The 27,968-nt window shown below is 46.8% G+C and overlaps 1 protein-coding gene across 16 annotated transcripts in view; it reads left to right on the forward strand.

The window, feature by feature from the left end:
- TNS1 (tensin 1) overlaps positions 1-27,968 on the forward strand; it is a 286,343-nt gene that overhangs the window by 216,646 nt on the left and 41,729 nt on the right. For 11 of the 16 annotated variants that reach the window (XM_033161337.1, XM_033161327.1, XM_033161376.1 and 8 more), the window contains 3 exons: positions 18,257-19,993; positions 24,857-24,943; positions 26,203-26,244. In XM_033161337.1, coding sequence (XP_033017228.1) covers positions 18,257-19,993; positions 24,857-24,943; positions 26,203-26,244 — 1,866 coding nt within the window. The remainder of the gene's footprint in view (positions 1-18,256; positions 19,994-24,856; positions 24,944-26,202; positions 26,245-27,968) is intronic. The other 5 variants (XM_033161384.1, XM_033161385.1, XM_033161398.1 and 2 more) reach the window with 3 other exon arrangements.

A 27,968-nucleotide genomic window follows, 5' to 3' on the forward strand; every position in this document is an offset into this window, starting at 1 on the left:
ATGTCCAGGTTTTGTTTTAACCACGAACTACCATAGCATTTGTATGCAAATGCTACAGGGGACTGAGAGAGGCATCCAACCAAGTAGCTCTGTTAATGCTAGGATTTATATTTTTGCAACCAAACTTCTCCCTCACATCCCCATGCCCCCTGGCCCTCCCCAAATCTGCTCCAGATGGTTGGGGGAACCCACCCACACATTGAGCGGATTGGGGGCTGCAGAGAGTAAAAAGGAAGCTGCAGTTCCATTGTGCAGCCAGAAAACTTTGTGCTAATGGAACTACCTCCCCACATGTTCTATTTACTTTTTTGTCACTTAAAGTTAAAGGTAAAGGGACCCCTGACCGTTAAGTCCAGTCGCAGATGACTCTGAGGTTGCGCGCTCATCTTGCTTTACAGGCTGAGGGAGCCAGCGTTTGTCCGCAGACAGCTTATGGGTCATGTGGCCAGCATAACTAAGCCGCTTCTGGCGAACCAGAGCAGCGCAGAGAAACGCCGTTTACCTTCCCGCCAGAGCGGTACCTATTTATCTACGGTACTTGCACTTTGACGTGCTTTTGAACTGCTAGGTTGGCAGGAGCTGGGACCGAACAATGGGAGCTCACCCCTTCACAGGGATTCGAACCGCCAACCTTCTGATCAGCAAGCCCTAGGTTTAGACCACAGCGCCACCCACGTCCCTATAATCTATCCCCATCCTAAAGGCTAGGGATGGTTAATGCTTCATTTAAACTCCAGACGTTTAGCTATTTTATCCTGTGATAGCAAATCAACAGAGTGTTTTGTCATAGGGTGCCAAGAGTATCTGTTGTTGCTTTTTGCGGCATAAGCTCGAGTGCACATCTACACTTAAGTCTACGAAAGCTTATGACATAATAAAACTGAAATGGAACTCCCTTTGCAGTGGGAGGGATTTACACTGAAAAATAGGTTATCCGGTTTGTATTCAAACTTCACTCCAATACCATCTTGATCAGCAGGTCCAATATCAGCTTCTCCTTCTCCTTCTCCTTCTCCTTCTCCTTCTCCTTCTCCTTCTCCTTCTGCTTCTCCTTCTCCTTCTCCTTCTCCTTCTCCTTCTCCTTCTCCTTCTCCTTCTTCTTCTTCTCCTCCTCCTCCTTCTCTTTCTCTTTCTCCTTCTCCTTCTCCTTCTCCTTCTCCTTCTCCTTCTTCATGCGAATGGTGTTTTCAGTTTGCTTTAAAGTGGCCCGAAGTGGTCATTAGGACAGCAAATTCAGTGAAGAGAAAAGGTATAATTGGCGGGATGGTGAATGGCAATCCCCAAAGGGTCTTCCTAAGAGGAATGCAAAGCTTTCTGCAGGTGCAGCCGTTTGGCAGGGATGCCAGAGCTCCCGCCCCTGTTTCCCTGAAATGCTGGATTAGCAGCATGAAGGATGTATCTCCACTATCCCTGCGACAGGCTGCCAGAAGCAATCACTCCTGCTGCACTCTAATTACCCTGTGGCCTGGTGCCAGCAGACGTTCCTACCAGGAGAGCTTGTTGTGAGGCAGGCAGCAGCACAGCTTCTTGCTGCGTTTGTGTGCAGAAGGTAATTGTTTTTCTGTGCTGGGATCATAAAATAAAATGAGGGTGAGGGTAAATCCATTTGGTTCTGCGCACGGCGGGATTCCCGGCAACTCTTTAGCATGCATTTATCTCCAACCGTCTGTTGCACGCAGTGAAGCTCAAATAGCTAAGAATAATAGTAGGGACAACAACAACACCTTCATAATTCAGTCGTGCCACCTCATGGAAAATCACTTTGAATTTTGAAGTCTGCTGTTTGTAAGGGCATGCCTTGGTTTAATTAGTTCCGCTTTCTTTCTCTGAATTACAGTTTCATTAATTCTGGCATTCACTGGAGAACTAGCACAGCGTAGTGGATGGTGTGTCAGACCAGAACTGGGGAAGCAGAGGTTCAAATCCCCACTCAGCCTTGAAGCTCGCTGAGTGATCTTGGGCCGGTTGTTATCTTTCGGCATGACCTACCTGACAGGGTTGCTGTGAAGATAAAATGGGAGGCAGAGATTTCCTTGGAGGAAGGACTGGATAAAATTGTAAACAGTAGATTCAAATAACTCTGTCAAATGCCTGGGAGAATTCCGAGGGCTGGCCAAAAGCAGAAGAGAGTGGAATTGCCCAACAGTGAGGGAAGGCATTGTGGTTTGCAAGGGGGATACTTAATGCTGATTAAACTGCAAGGTAGATCACCAGGAGACAAGGTTCCCTGCCTAGAATTTGCACAAGCTAGTTTTCTTGCCCAGTTAATTGGTTTCAAGAATCAGGGGTTTGGGAAATCCTAATCACATTTTTGGTTCCTTGAGTAAAGGGGAGATGACCTCCAGAGAACACGTCATCTAAGACAGGGCAGTCCATTTTTTAATTCCAGATGGGCCACAAGAGTGCTTTGAAATGGAACTCATGGACCTCGCACTGCCTTGTTGCACAGGGTGGGGGGAGCAAAGCTAAAATTTGACGCACGCAGCCCAGCCCTCACACTTCCTTCCCAAGGCCCTGAGAGCCGCATGCATGTTGGACCACCCTGATCGAAGATCTTAAAAGTACCAAATATTCATTTGCCGTGCTGGCTGAGGCTGATGGGAGTTATAATCCCAAACACCAGGATGGTAAATGATGCTCTGCTGGAACACGATCTGCACTAAATCTCTTGATTCGAAAGGATCAGGAAGAATATTTAAGTTTACACAAATATAGATATTCTCAGAATAAATAGGATTACTTGGGGGAAATGAAGCATACATTTTTTCCCCCTTAGGTGTATAATTTACAGAGATTGTGGCTGGAGAACTCAGCGGCATTTATAGTGTAGAATTCTAAATCTTCCTGGGCTCTTCAGGATGAGTTAAAAATAGCCCCTTTCGTGTATTTTGGAAAGCATGTTTGATCCGTGTATCGGTGTGTATATATGTTGGTTGCTGTACACATGCTTGTGCTATAAACTAATAAAGTAGCTGCCTGTTGTCGTCAGTGCATGTATATGTTACACGAGAGGCTCTCTGCCTTCAGATGTTTGCCATGCTTTCCCCACTAAGTCCATATTGTTATTTACAGCCCACTACGTCGGTCCCTCCCCATCTTTGGTATCATTTTTTAATTCACGGAGTTGAGTGCTTGGAGCCCTTGTAAATCATCTGCCTTCACACCAGGGAGCAGAGCAGTAAAGGGGGTGGGTATATCTAGTTTGCCAGTGAGGTCACTGCGGGTTGTGGCGCGGAAAAGGCTCGCAGCAGCTGCTTGCGGCACAAGTGTCTTGTCTCTCTGGCTTGTTAATACCCACAGGGCTATAAATATTGGCTTTAGGCAGGATTTCAGATATTCTTGTCACCTTTGTGTCACAGTGTGGATTAGGGCATACCTAAACCCCAAGCTCCCTCTGTGGGTTAAGTTCCCTCCGTCAGGCAGAAACCTGTCACAGCACCCCATGTTTGCACCCTACCCATATTGCCAGGATCATCTTGTGTCTCTTGCCCTCCATGTTTAACATTTGTCGCATCTGTACCTTTTGGACAAGACTGGTTTGTAACAGATTAAATCCAAGCTTGCTGCAAGAGCTCCCATCCAGTGCAGCTACTGTCATGGCCCCAGCCCGAAGCTCAGACCCAGGGGAGAGTAAGCTAGGGCTGCTGTTCCACCAGCTGATAACTGGATCATGACACCGAACTTGTGGTTCATGGTCAACAGCTGGTAGAAGCCAAGCCTGGACTCTAGTGAGCATCTTCTTCCATGCCCACTTCACCTGAATCAAATGCCTCCCACTACTCTATACCTGCCCAGCAGGAGGCTACAGAAAGAAAAAGTACTAGTCTGCAGGCCTAGTGGGTGACCCATTAAGGATTCACACTCTTCAGGGAAGCGGGTGGAGCTTAGGAGGGGTGCATGGGATGGACAGACTCACAAGGCCTCTGTTCACCTCCAGCCTTGTTGGAGCAATTTGCTCAGTTGATCTTTCTATGATGCTGCCTTCTTGGTACTTGGCTGGATGAATGGATCAGTCAGCCAATCCATCCATCCATCCATCCATCCATCCGTACAATTATTAGGATATGCTTTGCAAGAATTCATCTGCAAGAACACATTGAAATTTACGAAAACTAGAAGGACAGAACGAAACGTTCATTAAATCTATTGTTCAGCTCTAAAATGTAGCATCAATTAATATGTTTACTTCAAGCAATATTATATTAGAAACTGGCCCCTAATTATTTTGCAACAGAAGGATAAAATGTGGGTACAGCATGCATTTGCTGATGGTCAGGCTAAGTCCCTGGTAAGAACCCGTAACACATTAATTCCCAAACTATCCTTAATTTAATCAGCTCTATGGACTTGAAAATTCATCTCTGTCTCTTCTGCTACAGAGACGGTAAATAAATCTGGGCCTAACCATGCAGGGCCAATAGAAATAGATCTCCCAGAGTGAGTTTATTTAAGGGACTGTATCTGTAAGGCACCATATTTATCCTGTTTGTCCAGGGTTTTGTGGCTGCCTCATAAATAGCATTTAGGGTCGGAGAAGAGCGGCAGCGAATGTAACCAAGCTACTGTGGGTTCCTAAATCATCCTGGGATACCGAGAAAGAGAAATGATCAAGGGGCATTTGTGTGGGAAGGACGTGAAGTTGAATATCAACAGACTGTCCCTGGCAGCCACTTCCGCCTGTGTATTTGTGGCCACCGTGTGTTGTTGTGATGACTGGCCATCTTGGGAAAGTGATGAGATCCTGATGTGCCTGTTGCATTTAAGGAGCAGTTGTGGTGGGAAATTGTTCTTGCTACTCATTTTCATATGAAATATGAAATACTGCAAATATAGAGCAGCAGTACTTCCTAGCATTTGGTTTGGGCCATAGGTCTGCCGGGCATGGATCTACAGAACAAAGAGAATGTGCTATTGAATACAGCCAAAGATGACATTTATTTTCTACATTCAAATGAAGCTTTAAAGAGGGAAAATGAAGTGACAGTCTCTACCTTTGTAAGCCGTTCCTGCTGTCAAATTAACACAATGTGGATTTTTTTTTGAAGCAGAGCTCCATTTTCCTCAATATGTTCTTCCTTCCTTCCATATCATCCTGTGAGTTGCTTTCAGTGACAGGGAAGTGGCTCTCCTGTTTTTCTAAATCAGGCATAGGGAACCTTTGACTCAACAGGTGTTGCTGAACTACAACTCCCACCTTCCTTGGCCATGCTTGCTGGGGCTGATGGGAGTTGTAGTTCAGCAACATCTGGAGGACCAAAGGTCCCCCACACTCCTGCTGTAAATGGTTTCCCGAAGCCCTTTGAAAGGACTAAGAGCTGTTGGGATGACTACTTTTCCACCCATGCCCCACTCAACAACTGCAAGGCCTTTACCTTTGGTTTCCCCACCTGCCTAATACTGCTGACAGACATATAAAGGTAAAGAGACCCCTGGCAGTTAAGTCCAGTCGCGAACAACACTGGAGTTGCGGTGCTCATCTTGCTTTACAGGCCGAGGGAGCCGGTGTTTGTCCGTTCCGCAGACAGTTTTTCCGGGTCATGTGGCCAGCATGTCTAATCCGCTTCTGGCGCAATGTAACACCGACACCAGAGCAGCGCATGGAAACGCCGTTTACCTTCCCGCTGGAGCGGTACCTATTTATCTACTTGCACTTTTTGGGGTGCTTTTGAACTGCTAGGTTGGCAGGAGCAGGGACCGAGCAACGGGAGCTCACCCCATCGCGGGGATTCGAACCGCCGACCTTTTGATCGGCAATCCCAAGGCTCAGTGGTTTAGACCACAGCGCCACCCACTGACATATACTTTGAAAGAAATGAGCAGAAATCCATCCCGGTGCTGATCTCAGGGCAGCTCAGCTCAAAAAGGCCTTAAGAGGCCCTATATGTTCCAATCTTGCCTCCCCCACTGACTCTTCTCTCTCTTTTCATCTTCTGAGTGCCTCTCCTTTCATGCCCACAACACTCATTTTGTTCTTGGGGTGTTCCAAACAAAAACTTCACAAATATGTGGTGGGAATTGTGGGCTTGATTCCAGTACTCCATATTCCTGAAGGTGTGGTGTGCTCTGAATTCTCTTCCGTAGCTTGTCCTCTTTGCTCAGCTACTCTCAGGGGCTCAGCAATAACTAGAAGGATACAGGAGTGGGAGAGGGGTGTGGAAGAGCCATTTTTGTATGGAATTATGATTTATTATATTAAACTACTAATAAAAGGTGGGGGGGGGATGGTGTGACGTAGGCAGAAAGTAGGCTCAGTATCTCATTAGCATCTTTCCGTGGTGTTTGTTGAACGTAAAGAGTTCTTTCTCTGTTTGAACAGTGACTCCTTTGCCCAAATCCATAGTCCATCACCTTCCATGTCTATCTTTTTATAGTGTTGTTGCTGTTGCTTAAATCTCAAGCCAGGGAAAATACATAATTTAGAACCTTTTCTTTTCTGAAAACTCTTAGGAAATGTTCTTTACAAAACTTTAAATATTTAATTTGCACTTGGAACTTCAAGATCTTTTGGTTAGGACTGAGGTTACAACTCATCCCAACTCTTTGCCTAAGAAAAACAAATGCTTGGTACGTATCTTTGTTTTTTGAGATTCCATAGTGCTGCTTGTTAAAAATGAGTCGATGGGTGTTTCTTTATATGCTTGTTTCAGTGTTGTATAGATTTTGATCTTAGCTGTTTAAGCAGCTGACCTCTTGCAAAGCTTATCCTAATAGTTATAACAGTGGAGCTGAGCTCTTATGATGACCTTGAGTTTACTCCAGTGCCACACAACTCGCTCAAAGGATCAATGTCAACAGAAGATAGCAAAATAGGCGTTATCCTGTGCATGGACCTCATAGGTTTCGGTAACAGCATTGTGTAGAGTGTACCACCCTGTTTTTCCCTTAGTGATCAATCCAGGGATCATCTTAGCACCTGCACAGTTTGTGAGCCTGAACAAAGCCACTCGGCTTATGTGCCCAGAGTCTCCGTCCTGTTTACTAAATGGCAGCCATTTTCCTTTTTCAGAGTGGGCTTTAATTTTACATTTAGTCTGTGACTGCTGTGCCTGCACTTGATGACAGTCTGACCTAATTTGGCACATATGACTAGGGGAATCTGCTCATCCATCTGCGTGAAGCAGATGGGTTGGCAAATATTGAAGTGTTGCTGGGAGCATGTGAATGAAGACATCCCCTGTAGAACTCAGAAATGAGAAAAGCAGATAGTGCCATGATGGTGAGCGCATGTGAAATGCAGAGGATGCAAGCTGCCAGGAGTACAGCTGTGCACATGAGTTTGCCTCGTGGCCGAAGAGGAGGGATAAGCTGTGCGTTCGACACTGCCTATTCGAAGGAAACGTTTCCTCAAGGGAATGTTTAATGCAGGGAACAACCAGTGCGGTGCCTTTCAGATGTCGTTGGACTCCCAGTTCTAACCAGCATGACCAATAGCCAGGGACAGTGGGAGTTGTAGTTCAACAACATCTGGAGGGCGCCATGTTGCTTTGATGCAGATTCTTACTGAAAATGTCTTGCCTTAGACTTCTCTCCTTCAGCTCACCTAAGCAGACCTTGACAAAGAGTTCTCTCAAAACCCTTTGGGAAACTTATCTATTGTGTAGCTGTCCCCCTTTTTGTTTGTCTGCAGCTCTTATTGATCCTGTCACTTTCTATGGCTTTTGTTTAATAAAATAATATAAGGGCCTTCTTGGGGGCAACCTGGGCCCTGTGGGGTGCTATGGGTGCTGTCCTTTGATTTGCCATCCCAGTGGGCATATGTGTCATTAGGACCACAGCCCATTGCCCCCGCCCCCGCCCCCTGGAACATTAAAATGAGACGGGTGGTATTGGTCTCAAGCCAGCATAAAGAACGATGAACTCAAGAGTGAAAAGACTACAATAGTCAATACACTTTCAAACCACAGAAAAGCTGGCGGAGGTGAGTGATTGACCGCCTTTCACATTGAGTTGTTCCTTCTGTCTGCCTGAACTGCTAAAGCTACCGACAACCCATATGAAACTCCCATCAGCAAGCGTAAGGCTTTTGTTTTCATCGTTGTGTCTGGCTCCTTCACCCCCCCCCCCCCCGCGCTCTTGCCTGTAGGGAGATGGAGGCCGTCTCCTTGCCTTTCAACAGCTGACTAAAGCAAGAGGAATCTACCTTCTCTGCTCCCTCCCCCTTTTTGTTGGCATGGACAGCCTCTACTGTGGTCTGAGTTTTCAAGGTGCAGGACTAGGAGCTGGCGGGAAGTCTTCTTGACTGCCGCAGTGCAGAAGCCTTTGCTGTGAAATAGGGACAGCCCTGCTCTGAGATATGGTGCATTGCAGGGCTGGCCCACCCATGAGGCAAGGTGAGGCGGCTGCCTCAGGCAGCAGGATCCGCAGGAACAACAGATCCGGCCTCCAAGGAACGCATTGCCCGTTACTACTGCATTCCCCCCTTGTCCCCAATGTAGATATTCACCCCTCCCCCTTGTTCTTGATGTAGTTCTTCACTCACCCTTTCTTCCCTGGTGGGTGGGGAGGCATTTTGTGGTTTGTCTAAGGTGCCAAAATGTATTGAGCCGGCCCTGGTGCATTGTGTGATACGATGTGGGAGCAACACCACCTCCTCTGAAAATACCTTCCAACTTTGGGGTTAAGCCTTGGGCAGTACATCTTTCCATATCTGCTCAGGCTGGACCATGCCCCCTGAATCTTTTAGGCTTCTAAATAGGTACCCCACCTGCCCCACCACCATGGGTCATTGTTAGAAAACCTCCCCACCTTCCATTCTAGGAGCTCTGCAGTTGCGTTCCAGGTCCCACCCTGAAAAACGCTAGTAGAGCACTTCAAAGAAGGCGTAATTCCCATTGTGGGGTTTTAGTTTTAGAGCAATTTTGGTGCACTGGTACTTTGCCTATGCCAACCCAGTGGAGGACTCGCAACAAGTATCATCCCGAACAGCCCTGATTCACAGAACTGTGAAATGCAAATGGATAAAAGTTGGAAGCAGGCATTCTTCTGTGCAGAGTGAGAATGACACTGGTGTTTGATGGGCCCTTCCCCAATCTTGGGGCCTCAGCCAATGGCCAACAGCACTCCCCTGAGGAGCCTGCCCTGGCATATGTGGGGAGCATAAGAAGCTCTGTTATGCGGAGTCACATCTGTGATCCATCTAGCTCAGGCTTGTCTACACTGACTCTGTCAGATTTCAGACCTACCTCTCAGTCCTACTTGGAGATGCTGGGGATTGAACTTGGGACCTTCTGCAAGCAAAGCAGATCCCTGACCACATAGCAATGGGCATTATAATGTCACCTTTCTTTTGCAGTTGCCAACACTCAGGAGAGCTTAAAATGTATTTAGAGTTGCATTCTGCAAACTGGCTCCACCTCTCAGGGGCAGACCCTGGCACTGTCCATTTGTCACCGAAGTGGTGGATGACACCATCTACCTTCCTCTGAAAGGAAAGGGGGGACGTTCTTTTCTTGTTAGAACAAGGATATGAAAAAAACAAAAAACAAAGATGCTCTCTTTCACTTCCAAGATTCCCTTCAGTTGCAAGCCAGCCTGAGTAATAAGAGTGTATTTGGCTGGAACTGGGGTTTTTTTTTGGGGGGGGGGAGAATATGTACACTCTAGAGATCTCCCTGTCCTGCATCTGACTGTGAATACAGCAGGAACATGAAATGACTACATCACTCAGTGTGCAAGAGTACCATTAAAGCTTCAGCCTCTGAACAGTCTTGGAGAAAAAAAGTTTTAAAGCCCCACTAAGCTACGTGACGACGACGACGACGACGGTGATGTATTAAATTTGTATACTGCCCTTCATCCGAAGATGACAGATTCTGCTCTGCCCACCATGGTGAATGATGATGGCACATGGGCTTGGCTTCAGACTCAGACATCTTTTCTGATGTAGTTTGCAAGGCGGTTGGGAGAAGGCTGGCACCTCCAATCCCCAGGAACTAGGGTGAGAAGAAAGAATACGATGGGAGCTTATAAGAGAAGCAGGGAAGCAGCGAGACAGTGCTGGTGTCAAGAAGTCTGAAGGATCAAATACATTCCCGACTTGATATTTAGTTTTCTGATGGTCTAAACCCATCAGTCCATTAGTTTCAGCACAGCTAAAGGTGTGGACTTGACCCAAACGGTGTTCTTTAAATGCCGTCTGCCCTTATTTAAAACCAAGGCTGCTGGGGCGGGGGGGGGGAGTGAGGAGAGGAATTATGCCTTTCTATGTCTTCATTGTTCAGCAGCTGGAAAAATGCTGCTGTGGTTGTGTGAGGTCCCTCTGGAAGAAAAAGAAAAGTTTTGGCGAGTATGGAATGGAAAGGAATGATCTGGCTGTGTCCCTGGTCTCCTCCCCTTTGGGCAGAACTGTCTCTTTCTCTCTCTCCCTCCAGCTGCACTCTTTTTCCACTCCCTTCTGTCATTCTGCCTCTTTCCCCACCTCTTTCCCTCCCTCCTGCTCTCCCCCCCCCCACCACCACTCCCCAACTCTCTGTGCCTCTCAGTGACTCGTGTTGAGCATTTCAGTGGCTGGGAGCTCCCAGCAGCCCTCCTTCTCCCATCCTCCGGTCACTCAGCCTCTTCTGTGATGTCATTTCTGAAATCACATAACTACGGGATGATAAGTGGAGCCCTCGGGATCTGACTGGCTGAAATTACAGACAGGGTTTTATCCCACTCGCTTCCTACAAGCCAGGGGGAAAATAAACCTCACTCCCATGCCTGACAGATGGAAAGGCAGTGTGCTCCAGCAGGGTCTTCCAGGAGCAGCCGCTGCAAACTTCAGCTCTGAAGAATAAATAGCCAAGCCCAGTTTCTCTCCAGCTGCAGAGAGGCTTTGCTGTGCGGTGAGTTTACCTTCCATGTCTTGGGGTTCAGTTTTTCTCTTGGGATGATCCATTCTCGGAGTGTTCATTCCTTCCCACCTGGGATGATGGTGCTGGGAGACAAGGAACAGTTTCTTGGTATCGCAGCAGCCTGATAGCAGAAGCTAGGCTGGCGCTGAGGTTCAGAGTATAGAGCGCACACAGCTCTCCTGGTGGAACTGCGGCATAGCCTTGCCCCCTCGGGGTCTTCACCTACCTACAAAGAGAGCATGTTGTGCAGGCCACTCTTAATTGCAGGCAAACTGGAAATCTGCCGAGGGCAAGCCGCTTTCTGATTATAATTATCATTGGTTCCCCCCCCCCCCCCGCAAACATACACAAATAGAAGCCTTGTAGTATTAACTTGATTGAACTTGTGTAAGTTAATCTTCACAGCATGCCCACTCAAGGTGTTTTCGTCATCTGTCTTGTGTTAAGACTTGTCACACAGTTTCTCGGGATGGCACAATGGTGACAGGATGCAAAAGCTTTACCCAGAGGTTTCTGCTTGCAAATCAGTACTCTCTGGGGTCAGTGGGGGCTGAATCATACCAAACGTACCTCTCAGGGTACTACATACTGAGCACAGGTCAAAAGCTGAACCCAGTGCTAACTGCAGTCTTGAGGGAATAGGAACTGAACTCTGAAGAATAAATCCAGCCTCACCAACCCCAGCCCACCCAAAGCTGAATATTTGATTTTGTACTCTCTTGTCTTAGGGGCTGTTGTTTACTCCGAGGTGTAAACGATTCCTTCTCATTCGTATTTTTATGCAGGGATGCAACTGACGCCACCCAGGCTTGCAAAAAGTATATTTGGAATTGACTTTCATTTCATTTTCATTTCCAGAAAGCTGGACTCTGTGCCAATTGGCACCACTGCCTTTCTTACTGCTGCTTCTTTTTATATCTTTTGTCTATCAGGACATGGACTTGTTCCTTTTTGTATGTGGGGTGGGAGGTGCAAGATATGTGGCCAAGGATGCAGGGAGACAGAAAACTGATGGACTGTACCAGTGTATTATTTTCAATTTTGGTGAAAGAAGTGCGGCTTGAAAGGCTGGGTGTGGTATATGCCCACCAGGCTAGGCTGGTCAATATCCATCAGTGAAGCAGAGAGCGGGGGTGAGATCCGGAGGGGAAAGGGCTTGTTTTCTCCTGGTGTTGAGATCCCCGTTCTTGCGTCTGAATCAATACAGATAGCTCCAGCTACTTCTTCCCCCTTTCATACCATCGCAGTATCAAATGCCTCTGACAGCTCTGGCAGCTGGGTCAATAAACAAATGGGTGTTCTTCCTCCTCCCTTCATGTCACTTGACTGAATAGCTCTGCTGGCACTCATTACCGTAACATAGGAGATGGACAAGAGGAGCACCTGTTACTAGTAAGCTGGGCATCGCAACAGGTTTTTGTTGTTGTTTAGCTTCTGGGGAATTGGCCCTTGTGTTAGCTGGAAATGATCATTGAGAGAGAGACAAAACAAAATGTTAAAATAAATCTATTGACAGAGGGCATGTGAGGGTGGTTTCGGCCCGTGGATTCCTGTTTGTGGCACATACGGTGATTCTCCACCATAATAGGGTGCCAGCGGTAATGTTGAGCTCACAGAGATAGCAAACAGAGGCAGTGAGGAGCACTGCAGTCGTTCACCTGCCTGGATCTTTCATCTGCTGACTGGTTTTTGCCTATTGGAAGCAAAGCCTTATATTCAGGAGGCTCAAAAAGCATGAACTTTGGAGGTAAAACCCATGACTTCTGGGGCAGCTGTTTGCCTGTGAGAGCAGCCAGTGCAGAAAGACAGCAGAGAGAAGGAGGAGGGGGGGGGGAGAGAGAACACACAATGGACTTGGTGCTGGGTTAGTGGTTGCCTCTAGGGAAGGAAGAGGGTGCCAGAGGTTTTTATGTGGCCAGCCCCCCATTGCTCTATGCGCATAGAGGGTCAGAACCTCTGTGTGGTCCAGTGGCCCCTCTGGATTAGGTCTCAAAATGCCAACGTGAAAGCAGACTTAAATTGCACATCATTTCTGTACCATAATGCCACCTCTAAGGAGAAACAGAGACAACCTGAACTTTGTTGATTTTAACTGTATTTTTTGATAAAACATTTTTACAGTATTTTATGTAAACTGCTAAGGTGTTTTTCTTTTTCTTTTGTTCAAGCAGTCCATCACATTTTGTTAAGTAGAATAAACAGCCCCAACAGTTCCCCGCAGCTGCTGTTGTTATGTAAAACAATAAAATGGTGGGCGCTCCTGATTATAGATGCTGAATTGCATCTGGCTTGGTCCTGATCTGTCATAACTTGATGTGAACTTCTCGCTTGCCACAAATTTTGTTAGGCCCATTTTCATCCTCAACAGTGGGGGTACACAGCAACGTAATCCCTATGGAACCGAGGCACCTTGGACATCCACCCTTCTTTTGCTAAGTGGACTGTGGCATGTTCAGACTGGCAGGGTGGTGGTCGACTAAGTTCTACTCAAAGTAGACCAATTGATATTAATAAACATAACTTAGTGGTGCTCATTCATTTCAGTGAGTTGACTTTGAGGAAAACTTAACTGAATACCATCCTCAGTATTTTGCAGGAGGGATTCAAGTGTCTGCCGGAACTTTAGGTTTGCACAGTTAAAGTGGATTACAGGCTTCTGTCACCCTTGCAAATCCACTAAAAAGGGAAAAGAACCCCCCCCCCCCGAACTTTATGTGATTTGGAAAGTGATGGAGAAATGCATTGAAAAATGCATGAACACGTGTAAATTGGGTTGAATGCTCATTGTCATATAACTGTCCTGTAACATATTGGAACAAGTGCTGAATAAAGACCAGACATCATCTAATGGCTGGGTAAGCTCTGTGCAAGCAGATCAGGTGAATGGTAAATAAACAGGTCCTCTGGAGGAGCCCTTAATGTGCTCTTTCCTCTCTGAAGATGGCATTGCAGAGGAAAGGGATGAGTCTTATTTCCTCTGTGTCCCCTACTAATGTTACCGTGGGCCTTTCAAATAGGATGACACTCAGGGTGCATTCTGGGATGTTTTCTGGCTGTGTTTGCAATTTAAAAATAATCACTTGAGCTTGGCAGAAGGATAACTTTGAGAAGGTTCTACTGGCACCAAAAGGTGGATGCTAGTCCCACTGACCAAATAAAGATACATGTGTGCGTCCCCCTTTTTTTCTTTTGTTCCTCTGTTTCCTATTAGTGCCACCTGCCCCATGTGCTTAATACAGCAGCAACACCAAGAGGCCTGGACAAATTCACCCATGGCCACAGTTCCATCTTTCTCCACACAAACTAGCTGAGGGAGGTGGTTAGAGATCTGGAGAGCTGGTGTTCCTTCAAGAAAAGTGGGGACTGGAGTGAACTTTCTCCTCCAGTATTACTTTGTGGCTTCCCCACAAAGTTCACCAGTTGATTTGAGGGCTATGTGTGTGGTTGCCCAGCCCTTGGGAAGAATGTTAGAGCTTCGTCCCATCCTTTTTAAAGCCAAGTGGGAGGCATGCCAGCCGATGGGCAACCTGGGCTACAAATAACCATTGTGGGGAAAGGTCAGTTTAGAGAAGCTGCTTCTCAAAAGGGGCCAGAAATTATTTGATAGGCTTGGGTCGGCTGGACACATACAAAACACTGGGAGGTAAGTTAGTATGTTTTATGGTTGCAGCTTTGTGAATACACATGTCTGCGTTCTCTGGGAAACAGTTACTTTAAATAAATTTTGGAATGGTTGTGAATGTGTATCTGTACCACTGTCCCATAATTGCTGGTGTATGAAAGAATGTACATTGTGTGCCGCTGCTTCTCTGGGCATATACTGGTTAAGTACTACTGTCTCTGTGTGTATTTCTTGATGGTTACTCTGTGTGTACACATATAAATAGTGTGATCATTGCTTTTGAGTAGTATATTATATGCAGTCGGTGGTGGTGGTTATTCTGAGTCCATGTCTGTTCCCATTTGCTGAATATTTGTGTGTGTCCACATGCACTGTTATGCTACACCCACCCACACCCCTATAAACACCCAAGTTTGGTATTCTCTTCTCTCTTTTTAAAGTATTCTACAGCTTTAGTACCTAAGAAAGAGGGGAGTGAAGTAGGGCATGCGCTCAGTGAAGACAACACAACTTTCATTGGTTGCCTGCCTTGTGTGATGGTTGGTCTAAACCTATTTTCATTTTGTGCCTGCAGCTTCTGTGTGTTTGTGTGTGCACATGCTTTTGCTTAGGTAGTGTCCTGTAGGAAAGAAATTGGGCTTCCTGCTGGCAGGTTAGAACTTCGAAGCAGTTACGGAAGTGTTTGGTGTTTGCAGATAGGAGCCCTATGACTTCACACTCTTCCATTAGTCCATCTTCCGTTTCTGAAGTCAATCCTTGGCTTATTGCCAGATAGAAGTCACTTTCCCCCCCTAAATGAAGGCATTCCATATTGTGGTGCAGCCAGTTCCAAGAAACCTCACAGGAGACCTAAGAAAAAGGCAGAACATTTCTGCATGAGAAAGAAAGGATCCCCCGGTGTGAGCTGCAACTTATTTTGAAACAATCTTATATCCCAAATTGCTTTGCTTTCTGTGCAATTAAATATTGCATTTTTTTTTAATTTTTATGCTTCATGAGCCCACTTCATGCATGGAGCAGTCCTGAAACCTCAGCTGCAAAGAGAATGTTACGTGTGATCTAATGAGACCATATAGTTTTCCACTGATGACTACACAAGCACAAGAGTGTAATAAAAATTGTTGTTGTTGTTGTTTTTGTTGTTGTTATGTAATAATGTATTACATGCCATGGTTTTAAGTCATGGCTTCTTAAAATGATTAAAAACATATAAACAGCATAATCACAGTCATGATAACAGCAGTAAAAGTATTGTAGATCAATAGATCACAGCCAACTATTTTAATGTATGACTATAAAGTGAAGTTTGCAATCTATAAAATCTCCTTTTTAAAAGCAATGCTGAACAAAGACCTTTTTAAGAACCCAGGTGGGGGGGGGTAATCATTTATTCAGGGGTGGGTGAGAGAGTAATCCATAGTTGTGGGGCTGCCTCAGAAAAGGTCTCATCTGCTGTACCAGCCAGCCTGACCTCCCTTCCTGGTGGGCACATGAACAGAGTCTTGGTGGCTGATCTCAAATCCATGACAGGTTACAGTATAGGTCATAGGGGCTCCTTAGATCTACTTGGTACCAGATGTTTCAGGAGGACTTTAATGGTCAATATTAGGGCATATAGGCAGACAGTGCAGCTGATACAGAGTAGGTGGGTCCTCTGTACCCACATGAACTGTCACCAGTGTCTTGACTATAATATTATAATAGACTGTAATACTATAATAGACTATAATACTATAATAGATTGCCCAAAGAAGGTGGTGGGGGGGAAACCTGTTGCTGTGTAATCCCATGACTGAGGAGATCAAATATCTCCTCAAAACATTACTGCCTTACCTTGCAAACCACCTGCAGCGTAAGGTTCATCTCTAGATCTGTCTATACAGTTCCTTAGTGCTTGTGATGCTAGTGGAAATTAGATGGACCTTCCGCTTGCTTGTTTATTTATTCATTCATAAATGGTGTTGCGGCGCTCATCTCGCTTTACTGGCCGAGGGAGCCGGCATACAGCTTCTGGGTCATGTGGCCAGCATGACTAAGCCGCTTTCTGGCAAACCAGAGCAGCGCACGGAAACGGCATTTACCTTTCCGCTGGAGCGGTACCTATTTATCTACTTGCACTTTGACGTGCTTTCAAACTGCTAGGTTGGCAGGAGCTAGGACCGCAACGGGAGCTCACCCTGTCGTGGGGATTCGAACCGCCGACCTTCTGATCAGCAAGTCCTTGGCTCTGTGGTTTAGACCACAGTGCCACCCGCGTCCCTTTAACATGATTTATATACCGCTTAATCCGAGAAACCTCCAAGTGGTTTATACAAAACAGTCTTATGGTGAGCAAAAGTGTAAAATGTTCTCCACCACAAACACACACATTTCTTAAAACCATTCCCAGTGCTATTCATAGCCATGTTTCTTTTCACTAGTTTGATATCATTTTATTTCATTTCATTTGGTTAGGTTCTGTTTTCTGAAGTGACCCCATCCAATCAAGCACCACTATTAGTGAGTGCCATGATGTCACAGTGCCACATAGCCAACCAGGCTTGCCTCATTCCAACTGAATTCAGAGAGACGGCAGTGCGTCCTGCATTGCATGACCCTCACTCTGAATGGGTATTTGTGGGGAAGGCAGAACACAGCAAACACTTAAATGGGTATGAAGAGGAAGGTAAATTCCTGCACTTGTGACACTACAAACCCCTTTTCTCCCTTTCAAGCTCCCTCTCTCATCACTGAAAGGAGAAGAGGTGCCGATTATAGATTAAAGTGTTAGTGAGAAGTGCCCCCCTCCCTTTAAACTTGGCCCTGGCCTTCAAAACATCTTAATCAAAAGCAGAATGAAACATTAGCAGGAGAGCTCTTTTTATCCCCATCAAGACCATTTGTTTTATTTTTGGACTGCAAAGTGAACACAATGCTTTTTTTAGTTGGTGGAATCAGTTTTTTTCTGTTTAAAAAAAGCATTGTTGCTTGAATTAAGGTTAGATGCCAGATGAATTTGCATGTTCCTCTGAGCAGGCACACTTTGGCTACTTTTGCTCTTACGGTAAAGATCCAAACCTATAGAATGGAAGCTGGTGGTTGGCTTCCCTCTTATGAGAAGGTTGCATGTTCTGAGCCTTTGGTTGGAGGATCCAGTCTTGGTGCTACGTCAGGGTTATACAACATCAGGGCTGTACAACACGTGACTCACCAAACCTAACACAACCCATCAGCTGCATATTGGGGCCTGCCTGTGCCTAAACGCGCCCCCCCCCCCCCGGTCATGTAGCAAAAATAGGATTATTGAAGTCCTTTGTCTTGGTGGGTCACAACTTGTGCAGACTTGACTAGAGGATCTTCTGGTCTCTGCCTTTTCATGGTTTTCCCGAACATTCTCAACTTGCTTACCTCTTGCTAAAGAGGTTTCATGTATCCTGGGATCAATACAGGTACATTTGCTACAAAACATGCTGTGTTTTGTAATAGCAAGTCAAGAGGAAAATAGCCAGTAAATGTGTTTTACTCCAGTAGCCGCCAGCACTTCTCTGGCTGCGATGAGGTCCTGTGGGAGCAGAACATGGCAGGGGCTGTGCTACCATCAGAGAGACACACTGGCGTCTGTTGTCTTAAGAGGCCTGGAGGGCACAGGATGTGATAATGCTTGGCAGCTGGTTGGCAGGGTCGCAGTGTCCCTTCTCATTGTAGCTAAATGCAGACGACCAGCCCAGGTATTGTTTATGTCTGAATTAGAACACATAAGCTTTTGCAGCATAACATAACAGCTATTGATTTTCCTGTCTCCCTTCTCTCTTCCTCCATGCAGAGGTTGGTCACACCCAAGGGCCTCTGGATGGCAGCCTATATGCCAAGGTGAAGAAGAAAGACTCGCTCCACGGCAGCACCGGCACCGTCAACACCAACCGCATCACGCTCTCGGCTGCCCCCAACCACATTGAGCACACACTCTCTGTTAGCAGTGATTCAGGCAACTCCACCGCCTCCACCAAGACAGACAAGACTGACGAGCAAGCAGTGCCCACAGTCCCCGGCAGCAGCGGAGGAAGCAACCCTATACTAACCCCAGAGGAGAAGCGGGAGCTTGACAGCTTGCTCAGCGGCTTTGGCTTGGAGAACGAGGCCGCCATGCATAACCACAACCCCAGCGGGGGAGCAGTGGTTGCTTCCACCACCTCAGGCCGCCACATCGTTCCAGCTCAGGTGCATGTCAACGGGGAAGCTGCCAGCTTGGTGGCCGAGAGGGAAACAGACATTCTGGATGACGAGTTGCCCAACCAGGATGGGCACAGCGTGGGGAGCCTGGGCACCCTCTCGTCGTTTGATGGCACCACCAACACCAGTGACATGGGCTACCACGAGGCCCCTCGGATGGAGAGCCTCAACTCCTTGCCCAATGGGTCGTCCAACTTCAACGGCATAGACAAGCTGCATGATTCAGAGACAGTGATCAATGGTGGCTACCCCTACAACAACCAGAACACCTTGCGGAGCATGATGGGGCGTCACCCCCAGGACCCGTATGGGCACATCCGTCCTTCAGTGTCTGCCCAGGAGAATTTGGCCGACTACTACCAGCATGGCTTCCCCACTCCTGGTTGGTTGCAACCCCAGCCGCCAGCTGCCAGCCAGCAATACCCCTATGGCTACGATCCAAATGGCATATACCGCTCGCAGTCCTTCCCCACAGCGACTGCTGAGAGCCCCCAGCTGCCCCAGGCACCAGCCCGGAGCACAAGTAGCCGGGAAGCTGTCCAGAGGGGACTTAACTCTTGGCAGCAGCAAAGTGGAGGCAGCAGACCACCTTCCCGCCAACAGGATGGTGCCCGAGACAGCCAAAGTCCCAGTGTTTCCAGTGCAAGCCCTCAGCCCAGCCCTTCACAAGCAGCACCCCCTCAAAGCATCAGCATCCCTGAATTCCCCAGGGTGGCCTCCCAGAAGGAAATAGAGCAGTCCATTGAGGCCCTCAACATGCTCATGCTTGACCTGGACCCTTCTGTCTCCATGATGCACAAGTCCCAGAGTGTCCCGGTGTCTTCCAGAGAAGATAAGCCACGCCCAGTGGCTCTCTCAGTATCTGCCCAGCCTGTGACTGGTCCTCAGGTGGTGCAGCCAAAGTCTACCAATCCTTTTGGCCCTATTCCAGGCAGCCCTTCCCACAACTCCATGGGCATCTCTGTGTCCCAGCTGCCTGACCACCAGGCGCCTAAAGCTCATCCCACAAAACTATTGCTCCACAATTCTGCAGAGCCAGAGTACCCCGCGCAGGATGACCAGGAGGCTTATTTGTCCTATGGCTATCCGAACCAGCAAGCCAGGAGCTATGGCCAGGCTGCAGGAAGCCCTCCTACATCTCCCAGGCCTCATGCAATGGCATATAAGCTCATGGAAGCTCAGCATCCCCTGCTGACGTCACCCCCATCCCCTGGGATGACAATTCAAGCCCAGGTACCAATAAAGGATGTGGAGAACAGTGAGGAACCTTCTCGCCCCGCAGAGGAAGAGCCTTTGCATCTTGAAGGTCTGGTGGCCCACAGGGTAGCAGGTAGGAAGCCTTATTCTCTGTTTTCTTATGAGTCAGGGGGTTTTATCCTTAGGTCTCAGAAGTCCCCCACCCCCACATAATCTTTTAGGGCTGGTAGGAGAAGAATGCTGCTCCAGGGCCCCAGATTGTTTCCTGTGGCTTAGTCCAAAATAGAATGGATAAACTGAACTGTTCCCACTGGGGGTGGTGTGTTGGGAGAATGCCTGGTAGGAGGGCTCTCGTAACCACACTTGCAAACAACATGCAAATGCCATAGGATCTATCTATGCCAGGGGTGAGTGTTTTTTTTTGGAGGTAAACATGCCAGGGGTGGGTGGTTTTTTTTGGTGGGGGGGGGTAAACATGCCATACTTAGGCATGTTATACAGTGGTACCTCTGGTTACGAACTGCATCCGTTCCAGAGCCCCGTTCACAACCTGAAAGGTCCATATCCTGAAGCGCCAAATCTGTGCATGCTCGCCGTGCGATTCTACGCATGCGTGTGATGTCATTTGACACGTCTGAGCATGCACGAACCGCCGAACCCGGAAGTAACCCGTTCCGGTACTTCCGGGTTCAGCGCATTCGTATCCCGTGACGAACGCAACACGCAGCGTTCGCAACACGAGGGAGGTACAACCGTACTTTTAAAGCACGTTCTTTCCCTCAAATAATTCTGTGCACTGAAGGTGGTTAAGAGTTGCTGGGAACTGCAACTCTTTAGTGCAACTGCTACACCACATTCCAGATTATTTAACAAGAAGCATTTGCCCTACTGTAACTTGCCCTACTGTGAGGGGTAAACTGTTACCCAGAATCTTGGGGGGGGGGGAGAGAATGTGCTTTAAATATATAGTGTGCACATAGCCTTAGACACAAAGTATTCGTTAGTGCAAGTCTAGTGCGTAATATAGTCCTTATATAAAGTGTGTCATGCCCACCCTGATTGGCTTGGGGCAGTTTTGTCTCAGGAGAGGAGGGGCCACATGGAGGTCCATTGCAATAATCCAGTCTTGAGGCTGCCAATGCCAGGATCAAAGTGGCTGTCTTGGTCCAGTAACGGCCGTAGCTGTCTTACCAACCGAAGCTGGTAAAAGGCACTCCTAGCTGCCAGGGCAATTTGTGCCTCAAGTGACAGCGCTAGATCTCAGCCTCTCTCCCTGTTCCTTCAGAGGGTACAAAGAGGCTTCCCTTCATCTTCTGCAAGAGAACAATTGTTGCTCCGGGGCAACTGAATGCACTTGTCTAGATTTAGATGCATCTCCCTGAGTCCTAGTGGCTAATGCCAGGTTTCTGCAGAGCTAACTGCAAACCTGCAGCTTGGAACAGATGAAAGCCATCATGCCTGATTTGTAACTTACTGGTATTTGGCATTAAGGCATGGGATGCAACATGCATGGCAGGGTTGGAGCTTAGGAATGAATTGCTCAGCAACTGCTGGGGAGACGGCTGTAAACAAGGCAGGGCTCTGACTTGATTTTATGCTCACTGAATGAGCGGCACAAGAGCCTTTAATGATTCTGCTGTGAGATGTTGAGTCAGGAAGGAAATGTCCACCACACCCACAAAAGGGTAATATTCCATAGCCTTTGGCGCTTCTTTCATGCCCTTCCTCTGAAGCCCAGTGCACTGGGAGTCTTGGGCAGGACTCTGTGTTCTCGGCACCAAGGGAGCTGAAAGTTACTCAGAACAAATTACGCACTTTTGCTGAAATGGGTGGGATTCATACAGTTCCTTCTGCGTTTGGCTTTTGCAAGATACAGGGCATTTTGTAGGGGCTCGGACAATAATAAAAGGCAAGAAGTGAGGGTGAGACGATGCCATGGGGGAAATGAGGCATTTTAACCCTTTGCCTTCTCCACATCCCCAATCCAAATTAGCCCTCCCTCAAAGTTGTTTTAATCCTTCGAGAGGAAAATATACAGGCTTTTCAAACCTGTGGGTTTTCCTCTCGGTACTTAGTAAGCCAAATCCAAATCAGCCACCCATTCCCCTCTGGTCACTTTTTCAGAAAGAAAAAGGATAGCAGCAGCTCCAAGCATGGAGCTCCCCTGTAACATCTGTTTGACCCATTCCTTCAAGCAGACATTTCTTGGCTTTTTTTTGGGGGGGGAACCTGTCTCTAAGACCCTGAGGGATAGAAGCTTGTTATTTGAAAATAATAATAATCATCATCATAGCCATATTTTTCTTTTTAAACTGAGATTCTAGATTCTACCTCTTGCTGTGTATAAGTATGAAGAGTGCACATACACAAATGCCTTTGTCTTGGGAACTTCCAGGGTCTTCTGATGTGTACAGCTGAGTCTCCTTTTTAATGGGTCCTAACGGGTTTTCCCAGAATGGAGTCTTTCCTCCACGTAATTCCCCTGGGCATCCTCACTAATTCTCCACAGGGCACACTGTTGACTGGGTTGCCCAAGCATGAATTATGGCCAGTGATGGGAAAGGGGGCACACTTTGCAAAACGGTCAGTCTTTGGGACTGAGGCATTTGGGCTTCTTGATAAAAACAACATACACTGTTGCTTAAGGACTCTTGTGATGTCTTGTATCCGGTATGCAGCCTCAGCCCTGGCAGCTCCTTGGATTGTAATTACACATAAAAGTTTTTAATTGCAGAGCTCCTCAGAAATGTCCTGGACGTAATCCAGTCTGCAATGCCAGGCTCAGCTGCTGGGCTCTGTCCAGTTCAGCTCCTGGACCACAGGCATTAAAAGCATTTGGCCAAAGGGAAATGGCTTGGTTCTGGGATAAGGAGGTCTGGAGGATGGGAAACCAAGCTGGAGGCTGAGTCACTGTGGTATCTAAGGGTGTATACAGAGGTACACATAGCGTGAGGAGCAAACCTGCTATAGAAATGCACTCACCACATTTTCTTTAGATGTACAATTTTCTTTTCCAGGCTGGGCTCGGGGGAAATGAGTTCTTTGTGTCCATAGCAGAAGCTAGCTGTTAACAGCTCTGGTTTTCTGGAAGTTGGTGACATCATGTTTCCCATCCTCTCCAAACTAGCTTTTCAGCATTGTGCAAAATTGATCCCTCCTTTGCTTATTTGTTTCTAAAATCTACACCTAGTGCTTTACAAGTAATACGAGAAAACAGGAAGACCACTTGAAGTGTAGAGGGGAGCACAAAGCAGACTGATGAATTAGTGTTTGATTTGATGTCCATTTTACTTTGCATTGCAAAGGCAGGGGGCAATAACAACACACAGCAGTGTGTGAGTTGAACCTCGGAGCCCTGCTGGGTCAGACCAATGAATGCCCCATCTAGATCAGCATCCAGCTTCCCACAGTGGTCATCCAAATGCTTCTAGGAAGTTCACAAGTCACTGTATTTGCCACTTACACCAGCATTGAGCTGCCTCCCTCCTCATGGCCATGCATGCACCCACACACTTCCATCACATGGAGATGCTGATGCAGATGGAAGAGGACTAGATTTTTACCCCACTGCATTACTACATAGTAACAATCTGGCAGGGAGAGAAAAGGTATTTTGGATGGGCATATGTGAATCAGAACCATGGGAGGAAACGGGTGCAGAATTACCTGCTTACAGGGCCGTTTTCCAACTCACCTGTTCCTGATTTGGGGGGACATGGCAGCCTTTCCGAGTGTTGTTATATTGTGGGAACCTTCTAGCTGAGCTGCATGTGGGCCAGTGTATAATTCCAAGGGACATTATGTCCTGAGATCCTGGGGAAAGAATAGCTGCTGTGGAAGCATGAGACTGCACTCTAGGTTCACAGTTAGCAATAAGTGTCCCATGATCACAGAACATGGAATGAAGCAAGAGATCTGGCCGGTGCTAGAGAATGAGGAGGAGGGGAAGGGAGGGAATGGAACTGGCTAGAACAAGCTGTGAGAGAGGGGTTGAGAGAGAGAGAGAGAGCTCAGGGGCCAGCATGTTATTTACAATGCATGCTACTATAAATTGCCTGTTTGTTCCAAGGCGAGTATGTGTGGAATTTCACAGATCATCATCCTCCCTGGTTCTCGCTATCATGAGAACTCAGATTTCCTATGCAGCAGGGTGGGAGCAGCCTGTAATGATTAAGGCAAAAGGCCTCTAGGAGGACTCCCTTCCCAGAGAAAGCTCACCACCACCACCACCACCACCGCCCTCAACTGCTGCAAATCCTGCCTGGCTCAGAGACCTGAAATGGAAGCTCTGAAACAATTAGCATGAGCCAGCTGAGTCAGAGATGCCTCCACAAGTTGTTTCGTTGCCGTTTGTGTGTTTTGTTTACCCACTCTTGGAAATCCCTACATTGGTGTTCCAGGGCTGTCAGCGACACCTGTGCCCTGGTGCTGTGCAGGTGCATTGGTGGGAGGGCAGGAGTGGTTCTGCCATTGCTTCCCACATTCTTGCAATATTTCAATTTCTACAGTCAGCATCTTGCTGATTCTGCACATTAGATGAAGGAATGTTTCCTCTAGTTTCTAGACTGATAACTGAATTCCAGAAACAGTATACAGGGTAGATATGATTCTCTCATGATTTTCTAGCTCCTCTTGAATCCAAAGAAAGCCAGGGAACCACATGGGATTTATTACTCCACCAAACATACTCTTGAGGTCAACCTTTTTACCCAAGATTTCATGAAGAGGCTGGTAATTGACTTGGTTCAATGGTATATCGTATTCTGATGTTGACCCAGCTTCACCTCAGATCACAGTGTATTCAAGCCTATTATTTTCAACTAATATTTTTCTTGTGTTTTCCCTCCCCTTTCTCCTTTCTCTGTTTGTGATGTTTGTTCTGTCTCTGACTACACACTCTCTTTCTCACTCTCCGTGATGGATTTTGTTTCATCCTTGGTTGACCTTCTCCTGCTGCTCTATTCCTACCCACCCTACCTCCGTCTCCCCCTGTCAGAGTACAACGCCAAACTCCGGGACATCCGGAAGAGCATGAAAAGCCCCCATCCTCCTCTTCACCGACAGCGATCCTTCTCCTTTTCTGGTTTGTTCTGTTGCTGCTTCTCCTCCTTTCTCTTCAGCCTACCCTGCAGTGGATCTCCCGCATGGTTGCTGTTTCCCTTGCTGTTGCATGGACACCAGGACAGAGAGCTGGGGTGGCTGTTGAGAGTCCATTCCAAAATGGCGCCAGAAAAAAACCAAAATGGCGCCAGAGTAGGATTGTCTCCTAATTTGTGTGCGGAAAGACAAGAAAACGTGATTTCCTGCTTCCCACCCACATTAGAGATTACCTCCGATACTGCCAGGTCCTTTCCTCACATGTGACAGCTGTGCATTGGATAAAAAATGTGTCTGTTAGGAATTCTGGGAAGGATCTGACCTGGTTTGGGGGCCTATCAGATTTGGATTGTACAGCCTTGCTCTAACTCTAAAAGCTCCTTACTTATTTATCTTTTAATCATTGGTTGTGCTTCCTCCTCCTTTTCCCTTGCAGTGTGTGGATTCATTTGCTACGTGTGATGCTCATCTGTGGTATAACCAGAAGTCACTTGCAAAAGGATTGGGGGAGGGGGCTTGTTTATCTCAGTGGCCACCACACTCACCGCTGCTTTGTTGTTGGTGCTATCTCAGGTGTCTCCATAACACCAAAGGGAGGTGTTTGCATGGGTGGAAGTCGGGGCAGAAAGGAAGGCCAGAATCCAGGAATGGGGTGATCACTCACTGTAGTGCTTGGCCAGCACACCAAGATTTATTTAGGGGCTATGTGTGTTGTACAGGCATCGCTGGGGTGTTTTACTTCAGATCTTTCTGCTGTGGCTGGCGATATTGACTGGAGCCAGGAGAGGGGCTTCTAGCATGGCTAGCAGAAGGGGTGAGCCAGTGTGTGTGTGTGTGTGTAAAAATTCTTGGAATCTTACTCAGCAGGTTGCTCTGGAGAAAGGAGCTTCTTGATGGATTTCAAACACGTGGTTGTTCCAAAGCATCTCTCTTGCATGTTTGGTATTTATGGAACATGAGCTCTTGGAGCCAGAAGAGGAGAGACGAGTTTTCACCGGAACCTCATATTCAGCAAGGGCTCCTGGGTGCTTGTTTTGTTTTGTTTTCTGATCTCTTTCATTGGTGCAGGTAGCCTCAGTATATCAGAGTTAACAGCCATTTCCTCAGTGGCCTTAGGACTACTTCTGAAATCATTGCAGATGTGTGACATCTCTATACCCCTGCAAAAAAAAAGTATGGGTTGCCATTCTAACAGAAGATGCTGTTTTTATTATTATTCTATGTGTTTCATTTGCCCCAATACAGGATACTTGGCTCTTCTGAATCCACCCACCTCTCTCCCTACAGGTTTGGAATTTGTACTCCTGTAAAATTTCACAGTGCTTTGGTTGACTTGGCCACTGCCTTTTGCCACCCCCCATCCTGGCCCCCAAGAAAATATCCCATAGACATTGCCTCTAGCGCTCACACTGCTTCAGGGTTAATGCAGCAGCATGCTGTATGCTTGATATCCTGTCACTTTGGCTTATAGTCCCCCCTTGAAATGGTGACCTGTGGTCTATGCATACAATGCCCAAATTTTAATGGAATGTCACATTCAAAAGATTGCAGCAGACTAGAATGATGGACTCCTGCGCACACATTCACTGCTTTGGGGTTGCATGGGATCCTCATGCTCACTCACTTTATATAATGTTCCTACAGGAACGTAAAGTTGAAAGAGGTTTTTATTTGTTTAATTTAAATGAGAGAACTTACTAATATTGTTGGGTAGTTCCTAGAGACATGCTCTGGACTGTCCTTGTAATAGGCCCAGATGACATTCCACAAGTCCATTCTGATAAACCATGGTTTGTTGCATTGAGAGCAAGCTGTGTGTTCTTACACTCCCTTCTCTCCTCCCTTCTCCTGTCCTCGTGCACCCAACTTCAGTGCTTCTACCGTGGCTTGTCACTTTTCTGTGACATCAGAACCAGTTTTGTGTGCAGATGTTAAACTGAAGATATCACAGGAAACTGTGGAGTGTGAGGCCACACAGCTCATTCTTAAGCCAGTAAACTATGGTTTACCAGGCCAAGATTGCTATCTCTGAATTTAGGCTATAAAGTTCCTCTGGATGTTAATCTATTAATAAGAAACCAGACTCTAAACTATTTTAATGAAAGAATGTTTCCTATGTGCACAAGAGTGGGCTTGTGAATTAAACCTCTGTGTTCTCATTTCTTGTGAATAATCTTTCAGTTTGAGAGTGGAGGAGTTGCTGTTGGAATATTCCTTTGGCATCTCCTCCAAAATGCCAGAGGAAGTTTTGATACAAGTATTGCCCACACAAAAGGAAAGATACAAATTGAAAAATAAAATATGCTGTCTGAATCCTTGCAGAGTCAAGTAATATAACATAAGATTCACTCAGTCATTGTTATTAGCCATGATACAGCTACCTGGAAATGTCTAGAGACAGCCTATGGCTGAATACCAGTTGTTTGGGGACCAAGAGTAGGGGAGAGCTGCTACCTTCATGTCCTACCTGGTGGCTTCCCAAAAGCACCTGCCTGACTCCTGTTGCAAACAACATGCTCAGTTAGATCAGGGGTCAGCAAACTTTTTCAGCAGGGGGCCGGACTATATTTTGGAAAAAAAAATGAACGAATTCCTATGCCCCACAAATAACCTAGAGATGCATTTTAAATAAAAGCACACATTCTACTAATGTAAAAACACCAGGCAGGCCCCACAAATAACCCAGAGATGCATTTTAAATAAAAGGACACATTCTACTCATGTAAAAACATGCTGATTCCCGGACCGTCCGCGGGCCAGATTTAGAAGGCGATTGGGCTGCATCTGGCCCCCGGGCCTTAGTTTGGGGACCCCTGAGTTAGATGGACCCTTGGCTAATGTAGCAGTGCTGTTCTTATGTACTATAGTGCATCAACTGACTATGCCATCTTTGCAGTTGAATGGTAAAAAGAAAGTAAGGTATGGTTACACAGAATGCTTAATTAAGCAGCAGAGGAAGAAACTTGCCATGCATTCAAAAAGCAAAGCTATGAATTTACTTACATTTACAT

Source organism: Lacerta agilis, chromosome 1 (assembly GCF_009819535.1).
Source record: "Lacerta agilis isolate rLacAgi1 chromosome 1, rLacAgi1.pri, whole genome shotgun sequence".
Taxonomy (NCBI): domain Eukaryota; kingdom Metazoa; phylum Chordata; class Lepidosauria; order Squamata; family Lacertidae; genus Lacerta; species Lacerta agilis.